The 19,353-nt window shown below is 57.5% G+C and overlaps 1 protein-coding gene across 35 annotated transcripts; it reads left to right on the top strand.

Moving 5' to 3' along the window:
* Window positions 1-162: 162 nt before the first annotated feature.
* Window positions 163-18,945, top strand: KRABD3 (KRAB domain containing 3). 35 transcript variants are annotated; one of them, XM_078343495.1, is made up of 18 exons: window positions 163-215; window positions 2,622-2,802; window positions 4,177-4,303; window positions 4,627-4,746; window positions 5,440-5,595; window positions 5,959-6,111; window positions 7,113-7,244; window positions 7,457-7,630; window positions 8,424-8,579; window positions 9,357-9,554; window positions 10,110-10,283; window positions 10,676-10,849; window positions 12,964-13,116; window positions 13,654-13,836; window positions 14,592-14,792; window positions 14,879-15,019; window positions 16,104-16,214; window positions 17,601-18,945. In XM_078343495.1, the coding sequence occupies exons 3-18, from the start codon at window positions 4,270-4,272 to the stop codon at window positions 18,437-18,439; spliced, it is 3,099 nt and encodes a 1,032-aa protein (XP_078199621.1). In that variant the 5' UTR covers window positions 163-215; window positions 2,622-2,802; window positions 4,177-4,269; the 3' UTR covers window positions 18,440-18,945. The 35 variants fall into 35 exon arrangements, with proteins under 35 accessions (XP_078199621.1, XP_035110334.3, XP_078199623.1 ...); XM_035254443.3 differs by having other exon boundaries at window positions 5,956-6,111; XM_078343497.1 differs by having other exon boundaries at window positions 4,164-4,303.
* The last annotated feature ends 408 nt before the right edge of the window (window positions 18,946-19,353 follow it).

Below are 19,353 nucleotides of genomic sequence, written 5' to 3'. Positions count from 1 at the left end.
CACCCACCAAAGGATGCGAGGCGCGCGGGGCGGGCTCAACGAGGCTGGAGGGGGGCCCGGGTGCGCTCATCCCCGCCCCTCCCCCGCGGCCCAGGGCCCCGCCTCCTCCTGCGCCGACCTGGGCCGCCGCCTACGAGGGTCGCGCGCACCCGCGGCGGGGCCGCGCCGGAAACCGAGGAGTGGCGGGGAGGCTGAGTCCGGGGATGGCGCGCAAGGTAAGGCAGGCGGACGCGCGGACCCCTCGGCGCAGTGCGGCCCCGAAGGCTGCTGGGCGGAAAAGAGCTGGGACCCCTCAACTTCGGGATCGGCTGGGCGGGGCAGGGCAGGCCTGATGCTCGGGGATTCGTGCCGGGAAGTTCAGGTCCTCAGACAACCTCCCTCCAGTTCTCCGCCCCCCGGGTACCCACGTCCCAGTATCCACCTGGGGAAATCCCCTTGGCGTGGCTTCTATTATTAAAAGTTATCCTGGTAGGGTGGGCATGAAGGCCTCGGAGGGAGAGAGTAAATCTCATACTTCTATTCTTGGTGGAATCCTGGATCCCGGGGGGATGGGGACGTGAAAACGGGGAGAAACAGAAGATAGAACGAGTCCCAAGTTTTGTCCTGGGCAGCCTCCAGGTAAGATGTTTAGATCCAAGAGCTGGAGGGAGAGCCCAAGGCTGTGACAGCCTGGGAACCGTTTGGGCTGAGTTTTGTTTGGGCTGTAACGATGCCAGGAAACTCTGGTGCTGATACCAGTGGGGAGCTGCTGCACGTCCTTCTGGATGGACATCTGGAGCCAGTTCTGCGACCGTGGTGGCTCCTGAACTTCGGCCAGTCTGAGGTCGCCATGGATGGGGGGTAGTGTGTGCTAGGCAGAGCATACACTGTGCCAGGCCCTTGGCATCATTAGTGCTCCCAAGCATTTGGGGAGAAAGGAGAGGCCAGGCAAATTGGATGTTGTTGGGCAGGGACAGTCAAGTGTCCTTTTCAGGGCTGGCTGCACAGTTAAGTAGCCCAGGGACAACCTTGCTGAGACATGCCCATGGCCCCATCCTAGGGCGTCCCCATACCACATACCACAGTTTCCTGTTCTGTAAAATGATGAGTTTGGGCCACTGACCTTTCAGATCTGATGTTTGGGGAGGGGAATATCCTCACGCCACGTAGCTTCATGGAAAAGGTGGCCAGGAGTGACCTTGGGGAGTGGTAGGTTACAGTCAGGTGGAGGGGAGCAAGGAGGGCTTCCAGAAGGCCAGGGGATTGTGAGCACAGCCTCCAGGTTGAGGGGTCCTGGGCCAGGGTCTGATCTGGGAGCCCGAGCCTGATACCCACTCCCACCTGGAGAGCAGGTGTGGGCTGGGAAGGACCCTGAGAGAGGGACAGGTCCAGTAGCCACTGAAGCTGCAGTTTTTGTGCTGGGCTGGTGACACAGTGGAAGACTGTGTTAGGAGGACCGGTGTGCCAGGTTACAGCCTCCCGGATCAGCCCAGAAAGCTTTTCTCCATTAGTTGGGGAATGGAGGTGAAGTGAGGCCTGAGAAGGAAGTCTGGTGGTGCGTGGGCATAGCCAGCCATGGTGGCCTTCTTCCTCCCGAAGACGAGTGTTGTGGCCTAGTATTTGCACTCTCACACTTGCTCTCTCCCTCACATACAAAACCCTCACTCTTCCTTTGCTTTTTTGGGGCAGAGGGAGGCCACTGGCAGAAGCGCCTACCCTGGCCACAGTCAGTTCCCATTTGCATTTTATAAGAATTTGGTCTCAAAACAGTCTGCCTTGAGGCTGAGCTGGTGAGAGGCCTGGAAAGCATCTCATAGGATTCCTGGAAGAGTGGGGATATATTTAGCCTGGAGCGAGAGGCACCGGTGGTCAGGAGCAGTGTGTGGAAGAGCTCAGCTGGCGGGGCAGACCTGCAAGTGGGTGTTAGGCAGATAGGCCTGGTTGCAGTATTACTAATCGTAGCACTTAGTGTTAATAGTCCCTGCATTGGTTCCAGGCAGTCTTCCCATATTTGTTTTGTCTTCACAACATCTCTGTGAGGTAGGTTGTTGTGATCCTCATATTACAGGTGAGTTCACTGAGACCCAGATGGGTTAGGTTTGGCTGAGGTCTCAAAACTAATATGAAACAAGGCAGGGATTGGAATTCTGGCAGCCTGGCTCCTGAGGCCAAGCCCCAGTCACCATGCTCTGCCCCAGCCTCTGGGTCCAGAACTTCTTAACAGCCACATCAGGCCAGCAGTGGTACCAGTGGAACCAGCACAGCTGATGTGGTGCTCTTACCTAGGGCTCAGACCTACCTTGCGAGCTCTGTGTTGAGCCACTAAAATGTCACGTGGGAGTCCTCTGCCTGGCATGAACCAAAATTCCAGACTCCCAGAAGGAAGGCAGGGGTGTGGCACACACAAGGTTGTTTGTGCAATCTAGGCATCTTGAGCCACTCTCATCATTTAGGAAATGGTGGGAAGCCTCCTGGCACCTAAATGCCTAGAAGCCAGCCCGGGGCCCTCCCGCCAAGCAGGCCTTGCCTTCCTAAGGACAGCGGTCTAGAGCTGCTCTGTGAGCTGTTCTGTGTAGACCCTGGTGTTGGCTACATTTTCTCTGTTCCAAGACACCAGGAAGAAATGTTTATGACTCTTTCAGAAAAGTTTTGGAGGGTGTCTGAGACTGTTCCTGAGAGGGAGTGACCATACCTGGGCCAGAGCCACAGAGGTTTGCTCAGGGAGAGTCTGCACATCGAGGCAGGAGGTGAAGGCCATGGGACCTCTCCCATGGGCCTCTGGGCCGCAGGCAGGCAGTCACAGGAGGGACTGCCCCGGCACTGGTAGGTGTGACTGCATGGGACAGGGACAGTTTTGTTTTGTTTTGTTTTTTGAGATAGAGGCTGGAGTGCAATGGCATGATCTCGGCTCACTGCAGCCTACGCCTCCAGGTTCTAGTGATTCTCCTGCCTCAGCCCCCCAAGTAGCTGGGATTACTGGCGCCCACCACCACGCCTGGCTAATTTTTATATTTTTAGCAGAGATGGGGTTTCACCATATAGGCCAGAAGCCACCACACCTGATCTGGGACGGTTTTTAGAATCACTGACTTGGGCGGGCATGGTGGCTTACGCCCGTAATCCCAGCACTTTGGGAGACCAATGTGGGAGGACCACTTGAGCCTAGGAGTTCAAGACCAGCCTGGGCAATAATATCCTGTCTTTATTAATTAATTAAAATCACTGCCCTGAGCAGATGAAACAACTGGTGAATTATCTTTGCTTTATTAGGAGCGTTTCGTTTTCTTCAGGAATTCGTTCTTACAGATAAATAGTTTAACATTCATTCTCAACAGGAAGGACCCTTCCCATAATTTACCTCCTGTTTGCTTAATTTGCACAGTTAATTTTTCCATAATTTTAAATTCAAGCTTCTTGATGCTGGTCATTTTCTAGTGTCTGAGGGCCACGTTAAAGTCCACTGAAGGACCATTTTTAAAGAAACGTAGACAAAAATGTTCCTGTTATTTTAAGAAGCCCCAGGATAGGAGGAGATGTGTACAGAGACTAGGAGATGGGGTACAGAGTGCAGGGGACTCTGGTGACCCACAGCTTCCAAGGGCAGCCCCAGGTTTCTTCTGAGCACTTCTCTAACCTGCACACAAATGGGGTGAACAATGGCAGCGTATTCTCTCACAGCTCTGCAGGCCTGGAGCCCCCACGTCACAGTGTGGGCAGGGCCACACTCCCTCTCGAGGCTCTGCGCAGGATCCTTCTTGCCTCTCGTGGCTTCTGGTGGCCCTGGGCATTCCTTGACTTGTGGTGGCATCGCTCCAGTCTCTGCCTGTCTTCACACAGCCTTCTTCTCCCCGTGTGTCTGTCTCTGTGTCTCTTCTGATAAGGATATGAGTCATACTGGACTAAGGGACCCCCTACTTAGGAGTATGACCTCATCTTAACTAATTCCCTCTGCAGTGACCCTGTTTCTAAATAAGGTCCTATTTATAGGCACGGGGGTTAGGTGTCTGCAGGGACGCAGCTCACCGCCAGCACTGTCTCCTGAGGGGATTCCTACCTCATACCCTGTCCCGGGCTCTGGCTATTCTCCTGCTCCCCAGCATGCACCTGGAGGCCCGGGCAGGGTCACCAGGTACAGGGACATCTAGGCTGGGCCCCCTGGGATAGAACAACCAACCCCCCCGGAGACTGTGCCTGCAGGTGTCCATCACCTTCAAGGACTTGGCTGTGAGGTTCTCGGAGGAGGAGTGGCGGCTCCTGGAGGAGGGGCAGAGGGAGTTCTACCGAGACGTGATGCGGGAGAACTACGAGACGCTGGTGTCCGTGGGTAAGGATGGGAGGCAGCAGCACATGCGGCAGGAGCCGGGTGGGCGGTGGAAGGGAGACCATGGTCCCTGGGACGCGGCAGCCTTAGTCTTTCCATCTGGGGATTGTTCACGCTGCTGCTGTTCTGCGTCCCTGGGCCCGGTTCTATGTACAGTTTGGTGGGGGGTATGCGGTGGCCTCTGAGGTTCCAGCCACTCTGTGGTTCTTTGAGTGTAAGTGATCATGTGAACATGCACAGACACGCAGTGGCCTGGGCTGCTCCGTGGCCATGTGCAAGGTGGGGTCACTCCATTTCCAGGGCCACAGTTCCCTCTTCTTTCCCAGGGACAGCTGAGCTGCTCCCCCTCTCTGCTTTCCTGTCACCCTCAGAGCCTGGAGGAGCTATTGGGGGAGGGAGCCGCACTGATGAGGGGCAGGAGCCTGCTGGTTGCGGAGGTCCCCAGGGTAAGTTATCTGGCAGACTTCTCCCACACACAAGTCCTCAGCCACTGGCAGTGCACAACCTCAGCCTGCCCAGTCCAGCCTCCCATCTCCCTGGCTCCCCTACCACAGCCTCCTGGACTTCCACCCCTCATGCCTCTGGGCTGGAAGCCTGTCATGCAGGGAAGCACTCAGAGGAAGCCTGGGGTCACCCTGGAGATTGCCTCTTGCCTCAGGCCTCCCACCTGCCACCACCCTGAAGCCTTATCCCAGCCACCCCTGCAGAACCTGCCCACAGCTCCCAAAAGTCCTGCCACAAGGCTCACATCCCAAGACCTCAGATGGTGGATGTGCTCCACTGGCTCAGACTGGGTGAAGCTGGGCATTTAGGGGGTTCCGGGAAAGGCAGAGAGCCCAGATGGTGGGAGAGGTGTGGAAGCAGCCCGCCTGGGCATCCCCCTTTGAGGCAGGGAGATTCATGAGTAACAGAGAACAGAAGAGCCCTGTTACCCAGGCCCTGGCCCCATGCCCTGGCTTTCCCTTGGCCAGAGTGCCTGGCCTGAGCCCAAGTCCTCTACATCTCATGGGACACAGTGTCTCCTCTGGCTGCTCCTCCTGTGGCTGGGAGGATTGTGTGGGATGCTGGCTGTGAAACACACACATAGGTGTGAGTGCTGAGCAGCCACAGGGGCACGGGGCTCACTGTGGTCTCTGCAGGGGGACAGCCCCGGCACAGCCTGCACCTCACCGCCCTGGTGCAGCTGGTGAAGGAGATCCCAGAGTTCTTGTTTGGGGAAGTCAAGGGTGCCATGGATAGCCCCGAGAGTGAGAGCCAGGGAGCCAGCCTGGATGGAGAGCGAGCGAGCCCCGAGGGTAAGTCAGATAGCAGAGGCAGCACACACAGCCTCCTCTGCACTCCCCACGATGAAGCAAGAGTCCATGGCGCTGCACAGTGTGTGGGCTCCCAGTTACAGGTGGGGAGGCAGAGTCACCTGCTGTTCCCCATGGCCAGGCCGTGAGCATAGCTGGGGAGAGGGCAGCTCTGACTTTTTCATGGTGGTTTCTGTGTGACTTTGTCATCCCCCATGCCCCGTGGCCCTACTCAGAGCCCAGTGATGGCTGACATCCTGGTCATTGTTAACAGCACATGGCAAGGAAGGGACCCAGAATGTGACCGTGTGACCATGTTAGGGGCATCTTACCAGCTGTTGTCTTCTCCCTCTTTCCTGATAGCAGCTGTGGCAAGAGAACCTTGCCCTCTGCGAGGCCTGCTCAACTGCCTTCCGGACGGCCCTGCCAGCCAGTCCCGCCTGGCCACCACACCCACCGACAGCTCGTGCTCCAGTGGCCCACCTGGTGATGCAGTCCAGGGAAGTCCTCTCCCTCCCAGTGAGTCTGACACAGCAGGGATAGGGAGAACCAGCATTTCAAGAGCCCTGACTGCGGCATCAGGGAACCTGGAGCCTATGCCCTCTTCATTTTTTTCTAAGACTCAGTTCCCTTGTGGCTCCATTCTCTTGTTGACAAAGTACCCCAGGGAGCAGGACATGTTTAGCTTCTGGTGTAAACACCAAAGAAGAGGTGTGATACCCAGTCCCTGGGAGGCTCTTATCCTGCCCGGATCTCTGAGTACTTGTGCACAGAAAGCCTCCGGCAGTTTCTAACACGCAGGCCCGCGGCAGGAACATTCGCACACTTGTGTGCACTGGCCTGACCTCAGATCATCTCATCACGGCAACCCTAACAGCAGCGCAGGGCAAGGGGAGCTACTAGGATTTCTCTGGGGTCACATTTTATTTTTAAAACTTCTCACAAATTTTGCATTTGTCTAACTTTTTATGAAAAATAATTGAAATTAATATGGAATAAAACTGTCACAGGTGGGGAGGCAGAGTCACCTGCTGTTCCCCACGGCCAGGCCATGTGCCACCCTTGGAGAACATGGGCATAGCTGGCGAGAGGGCAGCTCTGACTTTTTCACGGTGGTTTCTGCGTGGCTTTGTCACCCCCCAGAAACATACCCCATTGAGCTGTGGTTTCATCTGGTGTCCAGGAGTTGTTGGGCACCCTTGCTCTGGGGCTCTGTGTGCCCTGGTCTGAGAAGCGTGAGTGTGAGATTGTGGCTTACATGTCCAGGTTGCCAACATCACTTGCTGAGCCAAATTTGGAGGCTGGGCTCAGGGAAGGGTCTCGGGTGTTCACAGTGAACCAACAGTCTTGCTGTTTACAGTTAAACCAGAAAGAACCAGGGAAAGGCCCTCAGCCCTCCTGGAGCAGGGACTTGGGCAGCTGGAGAGGGCTGTCCTCTGCGGGGACCAGATCTGATCTGAGGTGACTCCTGGCATCTGGAGCTGGGGCTAGAAAGGCCCTCCTGTCTTCTCCTGCAATAGGAACTGCCAATAAACCATGGCCTACGAGGAAGGAAGGCCCAGGAGCCCCTGGCGGGGAGCCCAGCCCTCCGACCCTTAGCCCTGGCGAGAGGAAGAGCCAGGGAGGACAGGAGAGAGGGACCTCACAGGCCGGTGAGAGGCGGGCTTTCCTGAGGGGTGTGATGAAGGGGAGGCCTGTTTAGTTCACATGAGGGCATGCTGCTCCCCGTCCTGGCCTGGTGGCAGCTCCACAAACATATTCTCATGGGCGGGACTCTCAGCTGCCCAGAGACCTGAGTGCCTGCTGCAGCCCTGGGGCCCTGTCAGGACTGCACTGACGTCGGCCAACCTTGTGTGTGCCACAGGAATTTCTCCTGGGAACAGCCCCTTGCAAGGCCTCATCAACTGTCTGAAGGAAATCCTCGTGCCTGGGCCCCAGCACCCTGAGACATCCCCAACCTTCCTACCACCTCTGCCCAGCCTGGGCACGTCCAGGCCATCCAAAGCAGACCTGGGGCCTGGGAGCCCACCCTGGGCAGGTGAGTGCTGGGGTCTCAGGCCCAGGCCTCTGAAGCTTGGTTTGCATTTCAGCAGCGATTCCTCCTGCTCCAAACTGTCTCCCTGAGGAATTGTTACCAGCTTGGCCACTGTTGTGTTGCCAGTGTCACCTTTCTGGAGCCAGGTGGCTCTCTTAAGGCCAGCGCTTGGTTAGCTGAGAAAAGGAAACTTGGAAGCAGGCTTTGCCCTGGTTTCTTCATGTCCTTTCCTCCTCCCAGCCTGGGACCCGAGGGGAAGAACTGCAGTGCTCATGTGTCACTTTGTGTTGACGCCAGGCATGATGCATGGGGTGGGCTTGGGCTCTGGACAGCATGGTGTAGGGGCCGGGGCACGGGTCTTGGAGTCAGACCCTGAAAGCTGCTGATGTCTTGAGCCTTGGCCATTCCCACACACAGGGTCACGGTGAGCTTAACCGCAGTCATGTACTTACTGTACAACTCCATCGATCTCCGATGTAAGTTCTGCTCAGGACCCACAGAGCGGTCTTGAGCAGTGACCCCAACAGCCCACTTCTCTCAATTTGTCCTCAGACATGCCACATGTCTGCCTTCAGGGCGACTTCCATGCCTTCCCTCTTTGCCCCATCCATTTCTAGCAGGTGGGTGGACCCAGGCACAGAGAAGACGGTGGCTCCCACTAGACTCTGTGAGCCGCTGGAAGATCCTCATCTTCAGAGTTGGCCCTATGCCCTTCTAACTTGTCCTCTGTTTGTTGTTTGTCATGAAGGCTGAGGATACTGGGCTCCAGGTGAAAACGTGTTCCTTTTTCCTTTAGTGAAGACAGAGGCAGCTTCAGGGGACTGTCCCCTCCAGGGTCTGCTGAACTGTCTGAAGGAGCTTCCCGAGGCCCAGGCCAGGCATCCCAGTCCCTCAGGAGTGGGGGACCCACGACTACAGGAGGATCCAGGGGCCTGGAAAAGAGGTTCTGGAGGTAAAGGCTTCTCACTGAGCTGGGAAGGCCCCCAGACGTCCTCCATTACCCTGCCCCAGGCAGGGCTGTATGTGGCCCCACCATAGACACTCAGGCCCCAACACTGGCCTGTCAGGGAGTGGAGCCAGATGCAGGGGATCCCCACTGTGTAAATGGAGTAAGCTGTGTAGGAGGGGCTTGGGCAGCACTTGAGAATTCGTAGGCTGGCTCTTTGAGGAAGAGCTGGACGTACCAAAAGGAAAGTGGGGAGGGAGCAAGACCAAGAAAGTGAGGGTAGAGTTCTAGCCCAGCAGACGCCAGCTCATCGTTGTGATTTAGGGTCCCTGTGTGTTTGAGCCAGGTTGGCATAACTGAAATTTGGGGTTCCTGCTATGTGTGTGAGGGCTGGGAACCCCAAATCCTAATTTTGCCCACCCAGCCCACACATGGGTTCACATTTCCGTGCATGTCACCTCAGCTTGTTGCTTCTCAGAACAAAGCCCTGGGCAGCTGGGTGGAGTCAGGCATGCTGGCCATGGGGAAAGACATGATTGGTGCTGTCCAGGGACTTAAGGCCTGGAGGAAACCTCGGAGGCACCCCAAGGGGCCGTGGTAGGAGAGGAGCTGTGTGACTCAGTCTCTACACTGGTGATTGACAAGTGACAGCAGTCTGAGCCGGTGACTGCCATGGAGGCACAGGGGTCTTGGAAGCCCCTCCTAACCCTATTAAGGGTTCAAGGGACTCTCAAGGCGAGTTGAGGCCTGAATCCTGGGCTTCCTAGTGGCCTCTTCTTGCAGGGTCTGGACACCTCCTGACCCCCGCTCCCCGTCCTGGTCCTGGAGCTGGTGGCCTGGTCTCTGTGAAGATGGAGAACAACTGGGTCCAGAGCCCCCCAGGACCCACATCCTCTCAGCCTGGCAGACAGTCCCTCAGCCCCTCTGCCATCAGAGACACCAGAGGAGTCTCTGGGGCCAGCTGGGGCCCTGACGCTCAAGGTGAGGTCTAGGGTTGGCTGAGGCTGAAGGTGAGGGGGTTTGGCTGTGGCTGAAGGTGAGGCCTGGGGTTGACTGTGGCTGAAGGTGAGGCCTGGGGTTGGCCGCTCCGGTGGTCTTCACCATGTGCTTGTCAGTCCCTGGCAGGGTTACCCCAGACTCCAGGAAAGCAGCTCTCAGCAGGGAGCTGTCCCCTGGTCTTCCTTCCCAAGCAGTGGTCCTCCTTGGACCCCTTCCTCCAGGTCCTCCTCAGCCCAGGCCCTTGCCCAAGCCCCCCTGCCTTGGACCTTCACTTTGCAGTGATTCCTGGCCCCAGACGCTGGCCCTGCTAACATGTGTCCCTCCTTGCTCCCCTCCTATCTTCATGCCTTCCAGGGAGCGGGGTGGGGTGCAAGAGCAGATCTGTCCCCCACAGAAGGGTTTCTTGCCTGTCGGGTCCCAGAGCCTGGTGTAGGACTTATCACCCCTGCAGAAAGCACATCAGGCGCAGCCGCCACGGTCCTGATGGGCAAGGTTGGGGTGTGTGGGAGGTAGTGACAGGGTGCTCTCCCATCCCAGCTGCCGGTGCCTCAAGCTCACCGCTGGAAGCCCTGGAAGCCTGTCTGAAGGGCATTCCCCCAAGCAGGCCATCACCTTTGCAGCCACCGGCCACCTCTTGGTCACAGAACCCCCAGCCAGGAGTCTGTGGGTCTCAGAGGCCTGAACTGCAGCCCCACAGATCACACAGTGAAGGTAGACTGTGGCTATGGGTGTGGGGTGTGTGTCCCTGGGTGGGCTGCAGAGGCAGATGCTGAGGACTGTGAGGTCATTGTGTTCCCCGTCTCTTGAGGCACAGGCCCACTCCTCTAGATCCCCTTTCATTCTCACCCCCAAACAGCTGCCCGCATTTGGTGACAGCCAGTGCAGATCTTCCTGCCCTACTTCCTTCTCAGAACTCTCCAGTCACACGAGACTCACTGTGGGGTTTCTGTGGGGAACGTGCTGCAGGAATTTAATCAGTACCATAGGGAAACCCTAGTGGGAGGTACCTAGGACAGGGTCTTCTGGTGCCTGTGCACTCCAGGACCCAGGGGTCTCTTCTCCAGTGAGCCCCCTGGTGACCACAACTGTGCTGTTCCCTGCAGAAGCGACCAGGGAGCCTGTTCTGCCTCTGGGCCTGCAAGGCTGTGTGAGAGATGTCCCCGCCCGGCCCCTGGCCCCCCGAGGAACCCCCACCAGCTTTTCCTCATCCAGCAGCACCGACTGGGACCTGGATTTTGGGAGCCCTGTGGGGAGTCAGGGGCAGCAGGCTGGAAAAGGTGAGCTGGGCCAGCCCAAGGCTGGGGTTCATCCTGGGGACTCATCAGGAAGACTCAAGACATCCCCTGCCTGGTCTCTCTGACTTGACTGGGTCAGACCCCTATGCCAGTGCTAAGAGCAGAGCCAGGGATACTGAGGCAGGAGCACAGGTGGGACTTATCTTAGGTGGGTTGTGGGAGCTGAGAGTGGAGAGGGGGCTCCGTTTTAGTGACTTGTCTCAGGAGAGACAGGATAATGTCTAAGATTTATTTTAAAATCTCTTTTTGGGCTGGGCACAGTGGCTCACACCTATAATACCAGCACTTTGGGAGGCTGAGGCAGGAAGATTAGTTGAGGCCAGGAGTTTGAGACCAGCCTGGGCAACATAGTAAGACACCATCTCTATAGAAAATTTAAAAAATTATCTGGGTGGAGGGGCACATGCCTTTAGTCCCAGCTACTCAGAAGGCAGAGGCAAGGGATCACTTGAGCCCTGGCATTTGGGGCTGTGGTGAACTGTGATCACACCACTGCACTCCAGCCTGGGTGACAGCGAGGCCCCATCTGATAAATAAATAAATATAACAATTTCCTTTTGCATTGAATTCCTTACCCTAGCCACAAAGAATTACCTGTAATATGAGACTGACCTGCAGTTTAGGAAAATGTACAGTGAGGTTCATGTCAGAGACACGTAGGAGTGTGCTTGGTGACTGTGCCTCCCTGGTCACTCCAGTAGAGTCATTGCTGCAGACTTGGGGCTCTTGTGGGACTCTCAGCATCCCCTCTTGGCCTTCTTCTTTCCCCCACCCAAATAATCCGAGTCTTCTTTGTCTGAGTTGTCCTGTGGACCTGGTCCCTCCGCGCTCGCCCGTGTTCTGGCTGCAAACATATTTCCTGAACAGGCCTCTTGCTGCAGCCACGGCACTAGCCAGGCCTATGGGGCCTGTAGAAAAGGCCTGGGACCTGCCAGCATCCACAGCAGCCTGAAATCCCAAGCCCCACTACGGATTAACCCCTTGGGTGTGGGGCATTTTCCTCAAAATGCAACTGACTTCATAGGTAATATGATCGCATAGCTTCATTCAAAAGCTAAAATGGTTATGTGGGAAAAATGAAGTCTTCTTCCCTCGTCTGTCCTCCAGCCCCTCCCCCCACTGCTGTGAGTTCACTGCCCTCCTTCTCACAGAGGGCAGCATCTGTTGTCCCCTCCAGCCTGTCTGTCGTCAGCCTTTGTCTTTGACCTGTTTGTATACGTTCATATTCCTTGGCCACCAGCACCGCTTTCTTTGGAACAGCAGCGTGGTACTCGGTAGCATGCTACATGCATCCTGCTTGTTTTCTAATTTACCCAAACTGCAGGAAATTTCACACTGCCTTTCAGAAGCTTCCAGCCACCTCCTGGCTCCCTCTGTTGCCCCAGAACTCAGTGGATGTGCTGTGGAGAAAATGCATGCGGAGGTCCTCTGCTTTCCACGCTGCCCTTCCAGCCCGTGGACATTCAGAAGTTCTGAGGGTTGCTCTCTCGCCCTATGCCTGGGCCCAGAAGCATCAGCAGACACCTCCAGGAAAGAGAGTGGCAGCACTGTCTGCTCCATAGGAAGGGCTCTCCTCGCTCTAGTGTTTCAGTCCATCTAGTTCCCGTTACTCGCGTACCTGTCACTGGAAATAGGACGTTTGCGGTGTGTTTAGTTCTTGCTGAGTTGAAGTTGCATGTGTGTTGGCCTGTCCTGGCCCAGACGACGGGGGGCCTATGTTGTTCCCCTGCTGTGATTGGTGAAGGAAGTCTTAGCACATTCCATCTGCAGGGCCATCCCCTGTGCTGGCCACACAGGATGCGTCGTCCCTCACAGTGGTGGCAGCTAGGTGTGCTCAGGAGGACTAGAACCTACACCTGTGGCTGGTGTCCTCATGACAGCCGCAGGCCAGGCTTCTGTGCGGGTGTCCAGACAGGTCCAGCCTCTTCCACGGCAGCCAAAGCAGGGCTGCCCCAGGGCCAGGACTGACAAGTCCAGTGCTCTGTACCTAGCACCCCCGCGACCCTCCTTCCCTGGACACAGCAGAAGAGAGGCTTCTGCGGTTTGCAGAGACTGAGCTACAGCCCTCCTCATTTTCGAACACTTGCTCTTCACAGGAAGCCCACCAGGAAGCTCCCCGCTGCAGGGTCTGGAGAACTGTCTCAAGGAGATAGCTGTGCCTGCGCCATGGCCTGCCTGGCCCTGCTCCTCAGCAGCAGACAGGGGACCGAGGAGAGCAGAGCCCAGGACCTGGACAGCAGACAAGGAAGGTAATAGTGGCTGCCGGGGCCCTGCCCGTAGACAGGGCATCTCCAAGAATGCCCTGGGTGCTGCACCTGTGGGCTCAGATTCCCACCTGAGCCAGCATGGTGTTCTGGAAACAGGCCTGGGCAGAGCCTTCTGGAGGCCAGAAAGCCGGATAGTCTGTTCAGCACACATGTGCAGACCTGCTGGCATCCAAGTGACGGGGACGGGAACACCTTAGCGCCACTCTCTGTGGCTCCACCATCCCAGCTGGAGCTGGCTCCTTGAGGCTGAGTGGACTCTGACCAGTCCTTGTCCTGGCCGTGCTGGCCCCGCGTGTCTTAGTGTCTGGACCCCAGGGGTCCATGCAGCTGAGTCTGGAAACAGAGAGGTTCTGGAGGGTTCGGGCGCTCCCAGGAACACAGCAGGGTGGGTGTTTCCGACTCCTGATGCTGGTGTGACTGAGAGCCCAGCAGCAGCAGAAACTGTTCCCTGTCCCTTCTATGGCAGTATGAAGCTGACACAGTGGGGATGACAGGCCTTCTGGTTTCTCTTTAAAACAGGACTGAGGGCCGAGGCCTGTGAGTCAGCCCGTCTCGGGCAGGGTGGGGGAGAAGCGCCCACCCGGAGCCTCCATCTGGCCAGCCCACAGGTGTTCACCTCCAGCTGCGTCCCTGCCTGCCAACAGCGGGGGCTCAAAGACCCCGGGGCCACCAGGCCACGAGTGTGGAGGTGGCTCCCAGAGGGTGAGCTGGCACCTGCCCTTAGTGCCGACAGCCACACTTTAGTTAAGGTGTTGGCAAGGAAATAGACTTCCCCTCTCGGTCCCTCTGTTCCTTCCCTACGCCTCATCCTTTCCCCAGAGGACAGAAACTAAGGTTCATTAAACAGGAAGATAAAGTGTCACAAAGTGACAAGAAGTGGGGGTGGGAAGATCATTGTGTCCATCCATCAGTTTTGTCCAGTGGAGAAGCTTCTTGGGGGCTCCCGCTGTCTACTGCTGCTTCTTGGTTTAACTTCCAGCAGGATTCCTTCCTGGATCTGCTGCAGGGCTGGTGGGATGCCTTTGCTATTCAGCATCCCACATGCAGTGTTGCTGACCCTCCAGCCAGATGAGGGCGGGCCCCAACAGAACCCTGCCCTTGGATTTCTGACCCCTGTGAGATACTCAGGTGCAGGGATGGCACCTCCTTGGGGGAGAGGCCGCCTGGCCTGTGAGACCCAGGCCTGGCTAGAACCTGACTGCTAATGGCTTGCAAGGACTGGAGATTTCCGGAAAGTTCCCCGGCAGACTTTCCAAAGCTGCTGGGGTCCTGGCCAGGCTCTGGCTTCATTTTTGTCCTACTTCTATTGCAGGAGAGGGAGCCATTTAGAGTCCCCCAGAACTCATGTTGGGTGTGGGCTGAGCCGAAAGGGGGCTGGTTCTGTGTGCCCAGACGCTAAGGCAGAGGCCTGGCTCTCTTCAGACTGATGACAGAGCACTCTCTGGTCCCCTGCCCAGGGCCTGCCCCCAAGCCCTCCCCGCTGCACTGTCTGGAGAGCGCCCTGAGGGGGATCCTGCCTGTGCGACCCTTACGCTTTGCCTGCGTGGCAGGCACCAGCCCCAGCCCTGGCTCCAGCTCCAGCTCCAGCTCCAGCTTCAGCGGCTCTGAAGGAGAAGACCTGAGGCCAGAGCCTGAACTCTGGAGGCCGCTCCTCCAGGGTGAGCCTGTGTGGGGAGGGAGGATGGTGGGGTGTGTGCCAGGGCACTGGTCATCACTCTGATGCCAGCTTTGTTTGTGGTATTAGAGAGGGACCGCCTTCCCAGCTGTAAGCCTCCTGTTCCTCTGTCCCCATGCCCCGGTGGGACTCCCACTGGCAGCAGTGGCAGCAGCCCTGGTGAAGACCCCAGGAGAACAGAGCCCAGATACTGCAGCAGCCTTGGTGCAGGTGAGCCTGGGGTCTCCTGAGGGGTTGCCCGTGCATCCCCCAGAGGGCCAGGAGTCCAGACTGGATCCTCTGAGTCCCACCTGTCACTTTGCCTGGCTCTTGCCAGGGAGTCTTGTACATTGGCGGTGCTTTAGTTCCTTGTAGGGTGAGCTGTGTCCGAGAGGGAGGGCAGGGCTGCTGCTGTGCTGGTGAGCAGCTGCAGGGAGGTCTGGGCCACCTGCTTGATGCCACGTACATGGCCTATACACTTGCTAATATACACACCTGTCTGTAGACAGATATGGATGTATTTCTACAATAATAGTGTATGCTTGTAAAACTTGGCAATCAACAAAAAAGTCTCAAAAGTGAGATTTCCCCACCTGGGGGACGTCTTGGAGAGTGTCGCATTAGGAAAGCTAGAAATGCTGCCTGCTGCCCCAGGCCACCTTGCTTCTCAGTCTCACTGTGACCCACTGTTTGCTCCCAGCAGGAAAAGCAGAAGGTGGGACGGGAGACCGGTCCCAGTTGCCTGGGAGAAAAGAGAGTTTAGAGGGTACCTGCTGGCCTGGCCCCTCAGGAGTGCTGGAGGACAAGGGGGTGGAGGGAGAAGCAGTGGTGGAGGAGGGGGAGGAGGACGAGGAGGCCAGAAATGGCCAGGGGAGGGAGCTCTCCCCAACTCCTGCCAGGCTCCATTTACAGGCCCTGGCCCTGTGCTGTGCCACATTCCTCACTACCCAGTGGGCGTAGTGGAAAATGGCAGAGTGGGCTGAGTGTGGACCAGCATGCCCAGGATGCCCCCACACGCCCTTGGAAGTCTCACTGGGGCAGCACTCACATATCAGAAGATCAGAGCCCTTTCTCCCAGCTGCCTCCCCAGTCACTGCCTCCTGCTGGAGCCCCCTCCAGACAGGGCAGGAGCACCACACACATGGGCCACAGTGGGCCTTTCCACCAGAATTAGGCTCCCTCATGGGCCAAGTGTCCGTCTTCCATCTCATTTCCTCATTGTTTAAAAGTTGAGAGGTTGGTATTCTAGGGTATGTCAGAATGGCTCTGGCCAAACGATCGTCTCCCTGCCCCAAGGTCTCTGCTCTCTTTGCAGGTGCAGCTGGGGATCCCTGCCCTGTTTCTCGGCTGGAGAAAAGGCCTGGGCCCAGGGTTAGTGAAGCATCCAGAGGCTTGGAGCCTGGACACAGAAGACCCAGAGTTGCAGGTGAACTGGTGGCTTCCCCCATTCCCTCTGCACGGGCCAGGACCCAGAGTCCCAGCTTGGGGAAAATAGCTTTCCAGGTTTGGGTCATGGGTAGGAAGGCTTCCTGTAAGCCGCTTCAGGCTGCATATTTCATTTCAGTGTTTATTATAGAACCAGTTAGATTTTCATAAAAGCAGACACACCTTTTAGAGGTGGAAATTGAGAAGTGATGAATCAAAGTTTGGGGCTTGAGGGGACATTAGAGAATAGGTGAGGAAACTGAGGCCAGGATGACCTGGCCACAGTCATTGTGAGAGCATTGGCGCCATGTCACACACCTGCCCCTGCGGACCCATGGTGGAGACATGCAGGGGGCTGGCACCTGGTGCCCTGGGTCCCTCGGGGACAGCCCCACACCAGGAGCTTTCAGTGTGGCCTGCAGCAAGTGCTCTTATTGGTGTTGGCTTCTGTCCCAGCGCCACCGCTTTGCTGAGAGCTCTGAGCTGCCTGGGGCCACCGAGCCTCCTGTCCTCTGTATATGTCCTGGCTGGAGTCTCCAGGCCAAGAACTTGACCAAACAGCGGTTGAGTCCTTTAGCTACTCCAGGGTTTGCCTTTTCCTGGGTTTAAAGCCCTGGAACGTGCTGGAAAGAGAAGGACAGAACCATAGCTGGGGGCTCAGAGAAACGGGGAAGACGCCATCTCTGCACCCATCTTGGGGCTGAGCAGGGTGGGAATGGCATAGGCCTGGCCAAGCCTTCCTAGTGGTTTTCCCAGGGTTGGGACCAGCTCCAGGGGAACTTAGGGTGAGGGATTAGGTGACCTTTTAAAAAAAAAAAAAAGGCTTATGACTTAAAATCCTATGAATCTGCAACTTCTGAATAGGGAGAGTAAAGGCAGAAGGGGGTGGGAACCCTTGTGGTTTGCCTGTCGCCAAGAGCACTGAGTACTGGAGTGGCCCCAGGGTAACCCCACAAGAAATGTGCAGGAGACCCTTAGCTGGCCTGGCCCTCCTGGCCCATCTCCTGGATGGTCCGCACGGCCTTGGCCTCATGCTGTCCTGGGTGCTCTGGGCCCTTCTCACTGACTCCCAGGCAGGGCTGCCATGAGGTCTCATCAACAACACAAAGACCCCCCAATTCCTAGACGGTAGGAATCTGCAGTCTAGGAAAGCCTGCTCAGCATGGAAACCCAGCCTGCGGGTACCCTGCCTGTCAGTATGGGGAACAGCCAGGAGATGCAACCAGTTTTCATGTCATAAGCATTGGCATCAGTGTTCTCAGTCCCGACTCGCCTTCCTTCCCTTCTGGAAGCCGGGCCTTAGAGGAGGCCCTAGTTCAGGGTACCGCTGGGGAGAGACGGGTCCTTACAGACCAGGAACTCTGACCAGTCCTTGCTCTGGTTTTAGCCAAGACCCATGGGCAGCTGCTTCCCCAGGGCCCGCCTGAGCCGCCCCGTGAGTCTCTGGCTCCGGAGCTGCCCCCTCTGGAAGCCGCACCTCCTGCTTTGCCAGTCATGTCCCCGCAGCCGCCGTGCCCCTGTGGGAAGCCCCTGCAGCAGGAGCTGCACAGCCTTGGTGCTGCCCTCGCAGAGAAGCTGGATCGGCTCGCCACAGCGCTGGCAGGCCTGGCTCAGGAGGTGGCCACCATGAGGACCCAGGTGAATCGGCTGGGGAGGCGCCCCCAAGGCCCTGGGCTGATGGGCCAAGCTTCCTGGATGTGGACCCTCCCTCGGGGACCTCGCTGGGCTCATGGCCCTGGTCACAGACACCTACCCTACTGGAGGCAGAAGGGCCCCACCAGGCCTAAACCGAAGATTCTGCGCAGCCAGGGAGAGGGCTGCAGGGCTGGTGACCGGCCAGGACTCTCCAGAGGGACCGCTCACCGGGCACCTCTGCTGCCTCCAGATGCTCCGCCGGCAGAAGCTCCAGGGCTCCACCGCAGCCCTTCCCAGCAGCTGCGGTCCTCCGCACCCAGCTGCCACACGACACCAGCAGCACACTCCCTCCTGGGACATGCCGGGGGCCGCCAGAGTCCCGTTCCCCCTTTAGTGCCCGCTGCCTTACCCCCGCAGGGAGCCTCTCCTGCCACCAGTGCGGATACAGACATGCTGAACTCGAGAGTGGCACCAGCCGGGATCCCAGACCGGCCCAAGGAGCCGAGCAGCCTGCTGGGAGGAGTCCCAAGAGCCCTCCAGGAGGAACTGTGGGGCGGGGAGCACAGGGATCCAAGGTGGGGGGCGCATTAATGGCATTCCTCATCCCCACCTCTGCTTATTCTTGCTGAGGGTACAGTGGTGTCGTGGAAGCCCCGTCACCCCACCCCAGGCCACCCTCCCAGGGGATGCAATCTCTCTTCCTGTTGCTGGGAGCCCTGCCCTTTGTCCCAACTGTGCAGATACCGCAGGTGCTGTTTGCTCGGGAGGCTGCTGTGGGGCTGCCTTGCTCAGCCTCTGTCTGGCCTTCCTGGGATTCAATCCAACGCTGCTTCCCTCTCCTGTCCTTCCCACTGGAACTGCCCAAGCTTGTACGTGGGTGGTGTGCGCAGGCCATGTGCGCCCCACACAGCTAGAGCAGCCAGGAGAGTGCCTCCTAACCACCAGCCATTCCTGATCCCAGGAGCCATGAAGAGCTGGACTCTTGCCTTCTTGGAGTAAATATGGGCACAGATTTCATTTGGCAGAACTCAGCCCTTTGGTCTAAGCTGGACTTACCCCTGTGGATTCCGAAATTAAAGACGTGACTAGCTGAGGAAGGACCTGCCTCTTGTAGAAGGGAGCTCCAGGGGAGCCCACACCGGGGCAGGGCCGGTTGTGCAACCACACGCTGCCTCCTCTCCCAGACAACCTTGAGAACTTTCAAGAGGGCCAGAAAGGGTGGGGGAATTCCCACAGGACTCCCGGAACACATACTCTGTGAGTCCCCTGCGGCTGCTGCACAGAGGACCCCTGACTGGGCAGCTTCAACCGCAGCACTTGCTGTCTCTGTCCTGGAAGCCAGAAGTCTGGAGTCCAGGTGTTGTCAGGGTCGGTTCCTTCTCTGGGCTGAGAGTGGGGATCTGCCTCTGGCTTCTCCTTGCCTGTGATGTCTGTCTTCCTGTTCAGATGGCGTTTTCTACACATCTGACTCCAAATTCCCCCTTCCTATCAGGGCTGCAGTTGTA

This window comes from Callithrix jacchus, chromosome 11, assembly GCF_049354715.1.
Source record: "Callithrix jacchus isolate 240 chromosome 11, calJac240_pri, whole genome shotgun sequence".
NCBI lineage: Eukaryota > Metazoa > Chordata > Mammalia > Primates > Cebidae > Callithrix > Callithrix jacchus.
This window is presented reverse-complemented; position numbering and strand designations above follow the sequence as displayed.